The 15,370-nt window shown below is 52.9% G+C and overlaps 1 protein-coding gene across 1 annotated transcript; it reads left to right on the top strand.

The window, feature by feature from the left end:
- Positions 1 to 3,188: 3,188 nt before the first annotated feature.
- Positions 3,189 to 9,114, top strand: LOC116458324 (SEC14-like protein 4). The gene is given in 11 exon segments (XM_032137946.1): positions 3,189 to 3,226; positions 3,364 to 3,410; positions 3,510 to 3,569; positions 3,713 to 3,901; positions 4,195 to 4,290; positions 4,974 to 5,034; positions 6,665 to 6,748; positions 7,067 to 7,173; positions 7,249 to 7,388; positions 7,480 to 7,649; positions 8,975 to 9,114. Coding segments are annotated over 9 exon segments (1,044 nt in total). The 5' UTR covers positions 3,189 to 3,226; positions 3,364 to 3,410; positions 3,510 to 3,512.
- The last annotated feature ends 6,256 nt before the right edge of the window (positions 9,115 to 15,370 follow it).

Here is a 15,370-nt window from a genome sequence, read left to right as displayed (position 1 = left end):
AATGTCCTGAGTAAGCACCAGGTACAGATAGTCCTGATTGTCACTTACTCCATGGCTGCATGGCCCGAGGCATGCCACTTCCCTCTTCCAGGCTCTGTCAGGTAGGGAGGAACAGTCTGGGGCTCAAGGAGCACATGAAGCCTTTGGACTAGAACTTGACATGGAGCCCAGCAAATGGTCTCTGATTAGAGCTGAAGCTGGCGATGCCCTGCCTGTGTCACTTCAGCCTCACTACTCCCCAGCAGCAGCACCTGTGTTTCTCTGCCTAAGGACGCTCTCCAGCCTTCTGAATTGTGTTACAGCAGGCCAGAAGTGCCAGCAGAATTGACAGCCCTTGGAGCAGCCCTCAACTGAAGACTGTCTCAAGTTGCTTTTAAATACCCCAGCTCCCTCCCCACTCAGGCAAGGAAACGCTGATGGGCAGGTTCTCTGCTCTCTCCCGGAAGTCCCCACTGGGATTGAGCTCTTCTGTATTTCCTTGATAACCAGCCCTATACAGCTGCCTTCCGTTCTCTGTCTCATTTCCACACTTACCTACTTCTGTTTCTCAGGACACCTCCCTAATAAACTTGCCCTGAACTGCTTGTCTCAGGGCAACCCAGACTACTACAAATACCTACTGTGTTCCAGGCCCCGTGCACACCAGGTGATCTCATGTGTCCTCACCTTGGGCTCTGGCTTTCTGCTTGTCCAGTGGGTGGTGGGGGCAGATGTAGCCAGGAGTCCCTCCTCACCTCTCACCCTGGCTCCCAGGCCAGGTGTGGCCCAGCTCAGGATTGCACATCCACCTGTTTGGGTCTGGGCCTGGGAAGTCTCATCCTCAACCCTGAAGCCATGTGCCTTAACAGCTGGGATGAATCATAGGTGGTTGCTCTGGACATGTCAGGTGGTAGACGAAGCCTGGGATGAGAGTGAAGGCATGATGACAGTGACTTCCGGGTCTCTGTTGGGGGTGAGAGATGGCTTGTCCTGGCTCAAGGAGGCATCCGTTGGGATCACAGGAGTAGAGGGTAGGGGACTGAGAGGCAGGGTGAACAGCCGCCTCCATGTGTGTGAAATCAGGTGGTGTCAATTTCAACATGTCATCAATGCTCCGAGGAAACATCGCTGTCCTGATTTTGCAAGTGAGGATGTAAACCCAGGGCAGGCTGAGTCCAGGGCCCCATGCCTGAGGCACCTAGTAAGGAAAGAGCTCCACCTATTGCCCTGAGGCTGACAGGAAGGAGTGGGATTTCTGGGCAGTGATAAATGTGGGCCCGGCTACCAGCTGGGCAAAAGGCAAACCACCTGGAGGGAGCCACAGAGCAGAGCCTGGATCCACTCATGGGCAGCATGAGTGGACAAGTGGGTGACCTGAGCCCATCGCAGGAGAAGTTGCTGGCCCAGGTGAGTGAAGGGAGAGACTCCTACACCAGCCTCAGTTTCTCCTTCTGCCACGGGGAGGGGCAGGACTCAAGGTCCCTGAGGTTCTTCTGAGCTCTCCAGCTCTGGGTCTCTTCCCAACCCTGAGGGGCTTGGTAGCCAGAGGCTACACCAGCACTAACCAATAGAAATACCACGCCACCACAAACACAAGCCACGTAGGTCATTCGAAATTTTCTTTCTTCCTTCTTCCTTTTTTTTTTTTTTTGAGACGGAGTTTCGCTCTTGTTGCCCAGGTTGGAGTGCAATGGCACAATCTTGGCTCACTGCAACTTCTGCCTTCTGGGTTCAAGCAATTCTCCTGCCTTAGCCTCCCAAGTAGCTGGGATTACAGGTGCCTGCTACCACACCTGGCTAATTTTTGTGTATTAATAGAGATGGGGTTTTAGCACGTTGGTCAGGCTGGTCTGGAATTCCTGACCTCAGGTTATCCACCCACCTCAGCCTCCCAAAGTGCTGGGATTACAGGCATGAGCCACCATGCCTGGCCGGGAGTGATTTCTGGAACTGGTTCATGATCAGAGCAGAAGAGGCCTGGATAGCATCTGAGATCCCTTCCATTTGAAAATCTCTGACCCCGCATATTGTTTCAGCTCTGCGAGTGGACAAATTCCTCAGTGAGCCAGGGGTCTCAGACAGCAACAGTCAAAGCATTTCTAAAACAGAGCATCATGTTTTCAGTTAAAGTGTGTCGGCCGGGCGCGGTGGCTCACGCTTGTAATCCCAGCTACTCGGGAGGCTGAGGCAGGAGAATGGCGTGAACCCGGGAGGCGGAGCTGGCAGTGAGCCGAGATTGCGCCACTGCACTCCAGCCTGGGCGACAGAGCAAGACTCCGTCACAAAAAAAAAAAAAAAAAAAAAAAAAAAGTGTGTCTATTTCTTCAAAATAGGTAATTACGATAGCTACTGTTTATTGAGAACCTACTGTGAGCCAGGTATTGAGCCAAGCACTTTCTATACATTATCTCATGTCCTTTGAATAACTGAAACAGATAGTGTTCTCATTTAACTGATTTAAAAAACTACGGCTCAGAGAAGGTAAGTGACTTGCTCAAGGTTGCACAGGAAATAAAAGGGCAACACTAGACTTTAAGCCCCAGTCTGTGTGAATCCAAACCCCATGCTCCCCGCCACCCCTAACACTGTGCAGGTGGTGGGTGGGGGTGTCTCTGCTTCCTGAGGGACATCAAATACAGGCTAGACTGGCCTCCAGAAGGTTGTAGGAAGACTGGAAACTGAAATCAAGGGCTCTCCAGTCTTCTAGAGGATTAAAGATCCTTAACTTGTTAAAAAACATTTCTAGGTCAGGCACAGAGGCTCGCGCCTGTAATTCCCACACTTTGGGAAGCTGAGGTGGGACGACTGCTCGAGGCCAGGAGTTCAAGACCAGCCTGGGTAACATAGCAAGATCCCTATCTCTACCAAAAAAAAAAAAAATCTAAAAAAAAATTAGCCAGGCATGGGGGTGTGGCCCTGTAGTCTCAGCTACTCAGGAGGCTGGGGTAGGAGGATCACCTGGGCCAGAGGCCACAGTAAGCCATGATCACATCACTGCACTCTGGCCTGGGCAACAGAACCAAGACCCTGTCTCAAAAAATAAACAAACAAATAAACAAACAACCATTTCTAGATGTTAAATGTATTATTGGGATGTCAGGAAAAGGCTGGGGACATCTTAGCTATTTCCTCGTGAGTTTTTAGGGAACGGCCCTTTCTAGATCTAGCCTTGAGCTTCTACTCACCTCCTCTTCTTCTTGCAGCTCGAAACTTTGACCTGCAGAAATCCGAGGACATGCTCCGGAGGGTGAGGATCTGTAATCCCCACTGCCCTGCCTTCCATGCACCGTGACCCAGGGATTCGCGGCAAAAGGGTAGAGACTCTGGCCCTGTCCCATTCTCCTGTTCCTTCTTTCTTCCTCCCCTGATCTCTTTCTGCATCAGACCCAAGTCCCCCCAGCCCACCTCCTGTCCCCATACCCAAAGCCTGGGTATGCTCTGGTGGGATCTTGGTGGCTGTGGGCAGAGGGACCTAGCCTGGTGTCCCCAGGTTCCTGCAAAACCCGATAGCTCCTGCTGTGTCCCTGCAGCACATGGAGTTCCGGAAGCAACAAGACCTGGACAACATTGTCACGTGGCAGCCCCCTGAGGTGAGCCTCGAGCAGCACCCCCCAGGCCATCTGAGGCCCCCAATCCCCGACCTCATCTCCCACCCACCACACCCAGCCACCTGATGGAGTAGGGACCCAGCCTGGTGAGCTGGATTGAGTCAGGACCTTACCCACACCTCCAGGTCATCCAGCTGTACGACTCGGGTGGTCTTTGTGGCTATGACTACGAAGGCTGCCCTGTGTACTTCAACATCATTGGGTCCCTCGACCCCAAGGGTCTCCTGCTGTCGGCCTCCAAGCAGGATATGATCCGGAAGCGCATCAAGGTCTGCGAGCTGCTTTTGCGTGAGTGTGAGCTGCAGACTCAGAAAGTGAGCAGCTGGGGTGGAGCTGGGCCTCATCTGTCTACAGGGTGGCACCAGGACCAGAGAAGTGTGGCACCCTGCCCCCTCCCCAGCCCTCAGCACCCAGGGCTCTGGTGGAATGTGGGCTTCTCCCACGCTTACCCACCTGTAGAGGTGAGGTGTTGTCCATCTGCCTGGAAAACACTGTGGGCTGCCAGAGGGTGGGATGGCAGGAAGGTGGGGAGAGGTGCCCAAGTCTCTCTGACCAGGATCTCCTGGCTGGAGCTGTTGTCTGACCTATATGACTCTGTCCCAAGCAGCTGGGCAGGAAGATCGAGATGGCGCTGATGGTGTTTGACATGGAGGGGCTGAGCCTGAAACACCTATGGAAGCCAGCTGTGGAGGTCTACCAGCAGGTAAGACGGGCGGCTGGCTTGGGGCTGGTGTGGGCAGTGGCTCCCAGCTGTGAGCCCTAGCTGTGAATTGCTGTGAGAATCCAGTGAGATAGAGGGGTGGGGATGCCCTGCAGGGGCTCCACAGACCAGCCAATGATGCTGGCCTAGAGTCCACCCTCCACGGAGAAAGGGGAGCAAGATTAACACAAAGAGGCCAGGCATGGTGGCTCACGCCTGTCGTCCCAGCACTTTGGGAAGCCAAGGTGGGAGGATCACTTGAGCCCAGGAGTTCAATATTAACCTGAGCAACACAGTGAGATGTCATCTCTACCAATAATAATAATAATAATAATTTTTACATTAGCCTAGTGCAGTGGCACGTGCCTGTAGTCTAGGTACTAGGCCTGTAGTGCCTGTACTAGGGTGGCTGAGGCGGGAGGATTTCCTGAACCCAGGAATTCAAGGTCGCAGTGACCTGTGATTGTGCCACTATACTCCACCTTGAGAGACAGAGTGAGATCCTGTCTCGAGAACAAATCAACAAACAAAAAAAGAATAACAGAGAGGAGGAGGCACATGCTTGTGGGGAAGGTAGAATGGGCCAGGGATGGGCCTCTTGTCTCAGCAGCATCAGAGGCCACAGAAACCCATGGGCAGGAGGTGATGGAACAGAAGCCCCAACCAGACTCATATTGACTCCACAGTTTTTTAGCATCTTGGAAGCAAATTATCCTGAGACTTTGAAGAATTTAATTGTTATTCGAAGTAAGCCCATGACTGGGAAGACCTCCTGGGGAGGGAGAAGCAGGAATGGGGGGTATAGTAGGTAAGTCGTGGAGTTAAAGGCTTCTTCAGCCATCCTTTGTGAAGAACCAGGTTTTGTGTGGCTGGTTTCTGGTTATTTATTTATTGAGATGGAGTCTCGCTCTGTCACCCAGGCTGGAGTGCAGTGGCACAATCTCGGTTCACTGCAACCTCTGCCTCCTGGGTTCAAACGATTCTCCTGCCTCAGCCTCCCTAGTAGCTGGGATTACAGGTGCATGCCACCATGCCTGGCTAATTTTTGTATTTTTAGTAGAGATGGGGTTTCCCCATGTTGGCCAGACTGCTTTCAAACTCCTGATCTCAAGTCATCGAGCCACCTCGGCCTCCCAAAGTGCTGGGATTACAGGCATGAGCCACCGCACCTGGCCTCTGGCTTTATTTTTTAGCTTCAGTCCTTCACAGACTGATATTTTTGTAATATACAAAATCGTGCACTGGTATGTTGCACCAATGTCAAGTTATAAGTTTCTAAATGTTTGCTGTTACTTACTTATGTCAGTGTGGGCTGGGAACAGATAGTCCATGGACCACACTAGTGGATGGACATGCTTTGAACGGGAATGGTCCCTGGCTGCCCTGGTGATGTCATGTGTTCCAGAGTCAGAGGATCTGGTTCAAATCTAACTAGCTCTACGATTTTATCCAAGTCTACTTAACCTCACTGAGCCTCAGTTTTCCCATTCTGTAAGATGAGGATACAATAGCCCCCTCCCTAAAGATAACTATGAGGTTAAATTAAACTGTGTGGAGAAGATGGAGCGCAGAGCTTGGCCCACAGACAGTGCTCAGTTGAGTATGAGCAATTCAGGGCAGGACAGGAGGTCTCATGTAAATGTCACACCCAAGAAGATTCCAGACAACCTGGAGTGTGGAAAAGAAGAGATACTGTTGGGGAATCAATATTGCTGACCCTAGAGCCAGCTTGTGCTCAACCCCTTACAACTGGGTTGGGGAGACAGCCATTTGTTTTTTATTTTTTTAATTTGTTTTTTTCTTTTTCTTTTCTTTTCTTTTTTTTTTTCTTTTTTTTTTTTTTTTTTTTTTGAGATGGAGTATCACTCTGTCACCCAGGCTGGAGTGCAGTGGCATGATCTTGGCTCACTGCAACCTCTGCCTCCCAGGTTCAAGCAATTCTTGTGCCACTGCCACCTGAGTAGCTGGAATTACAAGCATGCACCACTACGCCCAGCTAATTTTTGTATTTTTAGTAGAGACAGGGTTTCACCATGTTGGCCAGGCTGGTCTTGAACTCCTGGCTTCAAGTGATCTGCCTGCCTCAGCCTCCCAAAGTGCTGGGATTTCAGGCATGAGCCACTGTGCCTGGCCTGAGACAGCCATTTATTGAAAGCCAGGAACTGTGCCAGGTGTTATACATACATTATTTCACCTTCATTTTCCAGTTAACTGCACTAAGACTTAGAGAGGGTGGGTAACTTGCTGAAGGTCACACAGCAGAGAATGGCAGAATCCATATCTGTCCACCTCCTGTCCAGCACCTGCTCTTGGCTGTGGCTCTGTATCCCCACGTCCTTTCTGGTCCAGCTCCTCAAGAGATTTACATATGTTTCAGCCCCAAAACTGTTCCCCATGGCCTTCAACTTGGTCAAGTCATTCATGAGTGAGGAGACACACAGGAAGATTGTGATTCTGGGAGGTGAGTGACGTGGCCCCCTGGTTGTGTCCATCTGCCTGGGAAGCAGAGGTCGACGCTAAAGACCCTGCTTCTCCCTGGCTTGTCCTCTACTCGGGCACTGCCCCTGGCCTGACCCTGGTGAGCCTCCACACACACGAGCAATGCCTTGGGTCCTAGACCATGGGCTGGGAGCCACATAAAGGTCTTGGGTACTCTTAGGAGTAGGCGCCCAAGGGAGCATGCCCAGGACATATCGGGTCCCCTCACCAGGCTCAGCCCCCTCTACCCTCTGTTGAGTCTCCTGAGTCCCCTTGGAGTCCCCCTCTTGCTCCCACGCAGACAACTAGAAGCAGGAGCTGACAAAATTCATCAGCCCTGACCAGCTGCCCATGGAGTTTGGGGGGACCATGACTGACCCCGATGGCAACCCCAAGTGCCTGACCAAGGTACAGGGTGCCCAGAGGATGGGGAAGGAGGGGAGAAGCTGTGATCTAGTGCCCACGCACCCCCTTCACCCACAGATCAACTACGGGGGTGAGGTGCCCAAGAGCTACTACCTGTGCAAGCAGGTGAGGCTGCAGGATGAGCACACAGGATCCGTGGGCCGCGGCTCCTCCCTGCAGGTGGAGAACGAGATCCTGTTCCCAGGCTGTGTGCTCAGGTAGGGATGGCAGCCACTCTACACCTGGGCACATCTGGGAGGGGCCTGGAGCCCAGGCAGGGGGCCGCCAGTGGGGCTCTATCCACTGCAGGTGGCAGTTTGCATCGGATGGCGGGGACATCGGCTTTGGGGTCTTCCTGAAGACCAAGATGGGGGAGTGGCAGAGTGCTAGGGAGATGACGGAGGTGCTGCCCAGCCAGCGCTACAACGCCCACATGGTGCCTGAGGATGGGAGCCTCACCTGCCTCCAGGCTGGCGTCTGTAAGAGCTGCAGGGTTAACTGGAATTGTTTTCCCTGCCAGTCTACCCTCTGCTTGCCCTCTCTTTCCAGCTCTCAGGAGGGTGGGGGGATCTCTCTAAGCTCCAGGGAGCTGGCTTTGGGGCCATGGATCGGATGAGTGGCCCCTACCTGTGGGTATGAGGGCAGAGACTCATTGTGGGGGAAGAGCTGGTGTTCAGAACCTAGGGCCTCGGGCTCAGCTCCTAAGAAGCCCCTATACCGGGGTCACTGGACTAAGAGACAGGTAAGTAAGAGGCCATGGACTTAGAGTCAGGGGTCTTGGCAAGGGGACCACCCAGTTGCATGAACCACCCTACTCCAGGAGTCCCAAACAGGTGACTTCCTCCAGGTGTTTTTCATTCACCCCCAGGCCTTCCAGGCCAGATGCAGCTCAGTCAGCTTTACCAGAAGCAGCATTGCTCAGGGACACCACTGCCCTTCCATGTCTATTGGGAACAGAGCTAGGAGAAGGGGAACCCAAGGTTGATTTCCTATGGGGGAGAAAGGTGTGGCTTATGCTTAAGTCGACACATTACCTTGTTTCATTTTGTGGAAAGGGAGCATTAGGAGAGTAGAGACAGAGAAGTCTGCACGACTCATCACACCGAGTTCATGTTGGACCTTGGCATTGAAGGAGATGCCTTCTGCGAGACGGAAAAGCGGCTTATGTAGCCCAGCTCATTCCTCCTGGGGTAGCAGGGCTCCTCCCTGGGTTGGGACATCTGGATAAAGGAATCCCAGTACCTCCCCTCCCTTGCTCTGTGACCGCTGAAAGATCATATCACCTCTCTAAGCCTCACTTTTCTCATCCGTAAAATGAGGATGACATTGCCTTCCGCATGGGGCTGCTTTGAGGATTCAGGGGCTATAATGTGTGATGGAATGCATGGTGCATGGAGAGACCCAAGAGCTACCTGTGCAACCGCAACCAGGCGAGGACGCAGTACGAGCATATTGTGTCCGTGGGCCACAGCTCCTCCCTGCCGGTGGAGCTCAAGATCCTGTTCCCAGGCTGCCTGCTCCCTGGCTGTGTGCTGTTCTGTGTGCTGGTGACCATCATGATTCCTTTATGTAGTGCAAGCCACCATGGAGATGGCAGTGAGCAATGGGCTTAGGGCTGGGCACAGGCTGGCCCTCAGGCCCCACCCACCATCCTGGACAGCTCATTCCCGAGGGTTCCAGGGATGCAGGACATTGCAGGGATGCAGCTCATTCCCAAGGGTTCCAGGGATGCACTCATGCAGGGCTGGCTCTTCCTGCAGATGTGCGGGGTTCGTGCTCCCTGATCACCTCTCCATCACTGCAGATGTCCTGCGCTTTGACAACACCTACAGCCGGATGCATGCCAAGAAGCTCAGCTACACTGTGGAGGTGCTGCTTCCTGACAAGGCCTCCGAGGAGACGCTGCAGAGTCTCAAGGTGACGAGACCCTCCCCAACACAGTGAAGACCCCAGCCACCTCTGCCGGTGCGCTCCAACCCCTTCACACCCACCCCCCGACCCCTGCCCTCCCAGGCAGGGTGGTGCTGAAGGTGGCTGCAGACAGCCACTTGTCCCACGTTACCATCTCAGCTCATTGTGGGCTCACCTGGCACAGTGGCCAAGCAGGAAGGGACCACCAGTGCATAGGCCATGCTGAAGATTCAGACAGGAGCCTCTTTCCCTGTTCCCAGAGAATGGGGCTGAGAATGAGAACGCTGAAGACGATCCAGTCCACTGAGGATGGGTCCTGCCTGCAGAAGCTGCCCTTTCACCCATCTCGACAAGATCCAGCCACCCAGGACTCGCCCATGCCTGGTGTTCCAACTTCAGGGGGTGTGCGTGGCTCCCAGGCCCTGTGGACATCACAGCTTCAGGCCTGAAGAGCAGAGAAGCCCCGTTCTCTGCATGTAGGAGGTCAGCAGGGGTGGGCAGGCCCAGCTGGAGGCAGCTGGGTGAGGGTCCTGGTTCCAGCAGAGCACTGGGGCCCATCCAAGTTTGTTCTGCCAACACTGGATGGAAAATTGGAAATGGACTGGGCGTGGTGGCTCACGCCTATAATCCCAGCAGTTTGGGAGGCTGAGGTGGGCAGATCACCTGAGGTCAGGAGTTCAGGACCAGCCTGGGCAACATGGTGAAACCCTGTCTCTACTAAAAATACAAAAATTAGCCGGGCATGGTGGCGTGCGTCTGTAATCCCAGCTACTCAGGAGGCTGAGGCAGGAGAATCGCTTGTACCCAGGAGGCGGAGGTTGTAGTGAGCTGAGATCGTGCCACTGCACTCCAGCCTGGGCAACAGAGCCAGACTCCGTCTCTAAACAAACAAACAAACAAATAAATAAAAGAACATTGGAAATGGAGAGGTGGCGCCTGGCATGGGTAACCATCAGAGGAAAAAACCATGCTCAGCCTTCCAGTTGAGTGGGTAATGACTGAGTCTCCAGGGAATTCCCAGTGACCTCCCCTCCACGCCTGCTATGATCCTGCCAACATTTAGCTTTGGTTCTCTTGGCAGCTGCACCATTCATGGGTGCATATATGTAGAGTCTGAACAGGTGCTCTGCCGCTAGAAACAGCAAACCATCTAAATTAAACTCCTAAGGCTAGTGCCACGAGGCATTCCTGTTCCAACTGGGTGTTTGAGCAGATTGGCAAAAAAAAAAAAAAAAAAAAAAAAAAAATGGCTGTGCTGGCTCCAAGGAGATGGCCTGGGCTGTTGGGCAAGAGTCACAGGACATCCCCATGTCCAGGGGCTGCCTCTGCATCGGAGATGTGACAGGCATCCCCACTATGCTGTTGCACTGCGTGGCCACGATGTCTGCTGCTTCCCCAGATGCAGTGATATTTGGAGTGCCCAGAGGCACTTGGGCTTCCATGGCAGGCTGTGGCCAACTGGAGCTGGGAGGACCCTGTGCTAAATTTCACAAGGCCCACCAGTTGTCATGATGGGGGATTGTAATGCCTCACTTCAGCTTTGACATCCTCTGCCTAAAAACCAGGGGTTCCTAGACTTAAACTCTGATTCTTGCCCATGTAACTACCTACAGCCAATTTTCCATCAGCACAGCCTTGTCTGGTTTCCTTGCAGGTAGCAAGGATTGCTCTGCCCCATGCACAAGTGTTTCCTGAGACTCTGATCACAGGACGCTGATCACAAATACGGGCTGGCTGGGAAGTGGTAAACAAAAATGGGGTCAGGTGCAGGCACTCGTGACTGAATTGCAGTGAGCAGTGGTCGCCTGCAGAGGTGAGAGCAGAATCTCCTACCAATTCAGGAGGGGAGGGGCACACTGGGAGCTCAGCAGGGGCACATGTCCTCAGCAACCCCATTTCCAATTCTTTTTTTTTTTTTTTTTTCTTTTCTGAGATAGAGTCTCTGTTGCCTAGACTGGAGTGCAGTGGCACCATCTCAGCTCACTGCAACCTTCACCTCCCAGGTTCGGGCGATTCTCCCACCTCAGCCTCCCGAGTAGCTAGGACTACAAACATGCACCACCACACCTGGCTGATTTTTGTATTTTTAGTAGAGATGGGGTTTCACCATGTTGGCCAGGCTGGTCTCAAACCCCTGACCTCAAGTGATCTTCGCGGCTCAGCCTCCCAAAGTGCTGGGATTACAGGTATGAGCCACCATGCCTGGCCTCCATGTCTAATTTTTAACACTGTCACTTTTTGACAAAACTGAAAAAAAAAGTCACCCAGAGAGGGGCAGTGGCTTGCCCAAAGTTTGTTTCTTCATTTATTCACTCATTGATATTAATTTAATTTAATTTAATTTTTTAAAAGTAGAGACAGGCCGGGTGCGGTGGCTCACGCCTGTAATCCCAGCACTTTAGGAGGCCGAGGTGGGCAGATCACGAGATTAGTAGATCGAGACCATCCTGGCTAACACGGTGAAACCCCGTCTCTACTAAAAATACAAAAAATTAGCTGGGCGTGATGGCGGGCACCTGTAGTCCCAGCTACTCAAGAGGCTGAGGCAGGAGAATGACGTGAACCCGGAGGCGGAGCCTGCAGTGAGCCGAGATTGTGCCATTGCACTCCAGCCTGGGCGACAGAGTGACACTCCGTCTCAAAAAAAAAAAAAAAAAAAAAAGTAGAGACAGGGGTCTTGCTATGTTGCCCAGGCTGGTCTTGAACTTCTAGGCTCAAGCCATCCTCCCTGCCTCAGCTTCCCAAAGTGCTGACGTCACAGGTGTGAGCCACTGAGCCCGGCCTGCTTTCGGGTATCTGGTTTATTGAGTACCTGCCCAGCACCAGGCATGGCAGACTCTGGGGACACCGAGGACCCTGGGCTGACCCAACTGTGTTAACTGGAGGTTTGCGCTCATGGAGGGAGGGAGGTGGAAGTGACACCAGTGATCAGTTATCAAGTGGGTGCACTCTCACCATACATGCTTGGTTGGAGGCAGGAGCCAAACTCTGGGGGAGCACCCAGCCAAGAAACCTGACAAGGGGTCACGTATGCTTTGTCCAAGGAGGAGGTGACCTTGAAGGGAGAGCTGCCGGATGTGCGGGATGACGGCAGGCGAGCCTTCCAGACAGGAATGCGGGGTGGCCGGCCAGTGGGCCAGGGGTGTCTGAGGCCAAAGGAAAGCTGGAAGGGCTCTCCCAGCCTGGGGCAACGCTGGTAACAACTCGCTGGTATTTCCTATTTCTTCATGGACAACTGTGTGCACATTAAATAGTTATTAATAATTAATAAAACCATTTTATAATGCCGGTTACAAAACAGCTGTGTCGTTTGTCAGGAAAGGATGGCAAAATCTTGGCAGGAGGCCACAGATCAAAACTCTGGCTCAAAATGAGGCAATTGGAAATACCCAGGCCTCACCTGTCCAGAAAATGGAGGTGAGACCTGCCCTTCCCAGCCCATCTTCTCACTGGAAGTCCCCACAGTCTTTGGGCAGAAGCAGGTCGAGGACCCATGGGTGTGTTTTCCTTTTTTATTTTTTATTTTATTTATTTATTTATTTATTTGAGCTAGGGTCTGACTCTGTTTCTCAGGCTGGAGTGCAGTGGCCCAGTCATAGATCACTGCAGCCTTGAACTCCGGCACAAACCACCCTTTTGCCTCAGCATCCTGAGTAGCTGGGACCACAGGTGTGCACCACTGCACCTGGCTAATTTTTTTTTTTAGAAATGGGGTCTCACTATGTTGTCCAGACTGGTCTCGAACTCCTGGCCTGAAGTGGTCCTCCCACCTTGGCCTCCCAAAGTGTTGGAATTACAGGCGTGAGCCACCACCCCAGGCCCCAGTGTTGCGGGTGTTTCAATGGCTGTTGGAAAGGCTCACCTGCCCCAGCCCACCTCACCGCCCAAGGAGCCCAAGCCAGAGAGGACACCACTGTGAGAAAGTCTAGGCAGGTGCTCAGAGTAGGTCTTCACCAGAGCTTCATGGCACAGCACTCCACAGTTTGCACAGCCCCTTCACATTAAGTCCTGAAGCAGACAGAGATTATAGCCCCATTTTACTGGCCAGGAAACCGAAGCTCAGGAGGGGGCAGTGCCTTGGCCAAAGCCTCCGTGTCCAGTGAACCAGTACCCAGGTCAGCCGTTGCTGGTGCCCCCACCCTGCAGCAGGGCAGATGAGGGTTGATGGCGTGTGGGCCCCTGCAGGGAAGGCCAGTGTGGGGCAGGGGTCCACACAGTGGGACAAAGTGAGGTGCTGGGTTCCTGGGGTGGAGGGATGGCCCAGGATTGGGAGAAAGCTGCTCAGACGTTTGTGCATCTCGATGGGAAGTGATGGTGCCAGCTCCACGCCCAAATACCAACTGTGTGCCAGGCCCAAGCTGAGGCAGGAAGCACCATCCCCAGCTTACAGATGAGGAAAGTGAGGCTCAGAGCAGGAAGTGACTTATCACATCACACAACACAAAGCAGGAGAGGTAAGCCATGAACCTGTGTCCATTTACCAGACAGAACACTTGGTGTGCGGGTAGGGAGGAGGCCCGGCCCAAACTGAGTGATGCTCAGGGGGCTTCTGCTTTTAACCACCAGGGGACAGTGTTGGGCCAGCTGCACCCCTGTCCACCAGGCGCGTGAACTGGGGCGGCCCTTAGCATGGGCTCATTGGAAGGTTACTTTCCAGGCCGGTTGAAGCCAAGTTCCCCAGGCCCAGCCTGTTCGTGGGGCCTCCTGGAGTGGCGGAAAAAGGCAGCCTGTCCTCGTTTTAGATCCTGGGTCTGTCACTTGCAGGCTCTGTTTCTTTTTTTTTTTTTTGAGACAGGGTCTCACTGTGTTGCCCAGGCTGGAGTGCAGTGGTACAATCATCACTGTAGCCTTGAGCTCCTGGGCTCGGGTGATCCTTCCATCTCACCTCCTGAGAAGCAGGGACTACAGGTGTGCACCACCATGTTTGGCTAATTTTTTATTTTTTTGTAGAGATAGGGTTTTGTTATGAAGCCCAGGCTGGTCTTGAACTCCTGGACTCAAGCAGTCCTCCCACTTTGACGTCCCAGAGTGCTGGGGTTACAGGCATGAGCCACCGTACCCTCTCTGTGCCCATTTCTACCCACTCCTGTCCAGATTCTGCAGGGCAGCCAGAATAAAATCTTTCTGAAATGCAAATCTGATCACATCATTCTCTGCATAAGCCCTTCTCTAATGCCCCACGTACCCCTGGGTAAAATCAGCCTCAGTGGTAGCTTGCAAGGCCCTCTGCAACCTGGCCACTGCACCCCAGTTCCAGACACATCCTATGACTTAAATTCACCAATTCATCAAGCTCCTTCCTGCCCCTCTGCCTTTGCTCATGCTGTACCTTCAGCCTAGGACTCCCTCTCTAACCTTGTTAAATGCACGCTCAAGGACACTGAAACCCTGTCTTGAAAGGCCTTCCCTAGGCCACACCGCCACCCAGGGCCTATCAGTTACGGTCCCTTCTCCACACTCACAGAGCAACTGGTCCAGTACTGGTCACATGACAGAGTCATCATCTGCCTCGTGTCTGTCTCCTATTCACCCTCAGCAGTGAGCCCCGCTGCACTTCCCAGAGGTTCCGGATACCATTTACTAAGTACCTGCATAAGCTTGCGGCTCTAACTATGCCACTTTGTTTAATCTTCATGGCAGCCTTATAAGATAAACATAGTTAGACCAGGCATGGTGGCTCACGCCTGTAGTCCCAGCACTTTGGGAGGCCAAGGTGGGCGGATCACGAGGTCGGGAGATCGAGACCATCCTAGCTAACATGGTGAAACCCCGCCTCTACTAAAAATACAAACATTAGCTGGGCATAGTGGCGCACACCTGTAATCCCAGCTACTCTGGAGGCTGAGGCAGGAGAATCGCTTGAACCCAGGAAGCGGAGGTTGCAGTGATCCAAGATCGCGCCGCTGCACTCCAGCCTGGCTACAGAGTGAGACTCTGTCTTAAAATAAAATAAAATAAAATAAAATAAAATAAAATAAAATAAAATAATAAAATTAACATAGTTATTCCTGTTTTACAGGAGAGGAAAGTAAGGCTCAGAAACAGAGTCATCTGCTCAGTGGTGGCACCAGGATTGGAACTCAGGATGTCTGACTCCAGAGACTCCATGTGCCTTTCCGGACCATTTACCACCAGAGATATGTGCTTCCCTGGACTGTCCACACCCAGGTTGGGTCATACCAAGAGCACTGCCAAAGGACAGAGTCTGGCAACATGACCCAGTACTTCAGGGACCCAAGAAGAGGGTAGGGCAGGGTAGCCACAGAACAGGGAGAAGGAACAGGAAAGG

The sequence above is a fragment of the Hylobates moloch genome, unplaced genomic scaffold, assembly GCF_009828535.3.
Source record: "Hylobates moloch isolate HMO894 unplaced genomic scaffold, HMol_V3 SCAFFOLD_19, whole genome shotgun sequence".
NCBI lineage: Eukaryota > Metazoa > Chordata > Mammalia > Primates > Hylobatidae > Hylobates > Hylobates moloch.
This window is presented reverse-complemented; position numbering and strand designations above follow the sequence as displayed.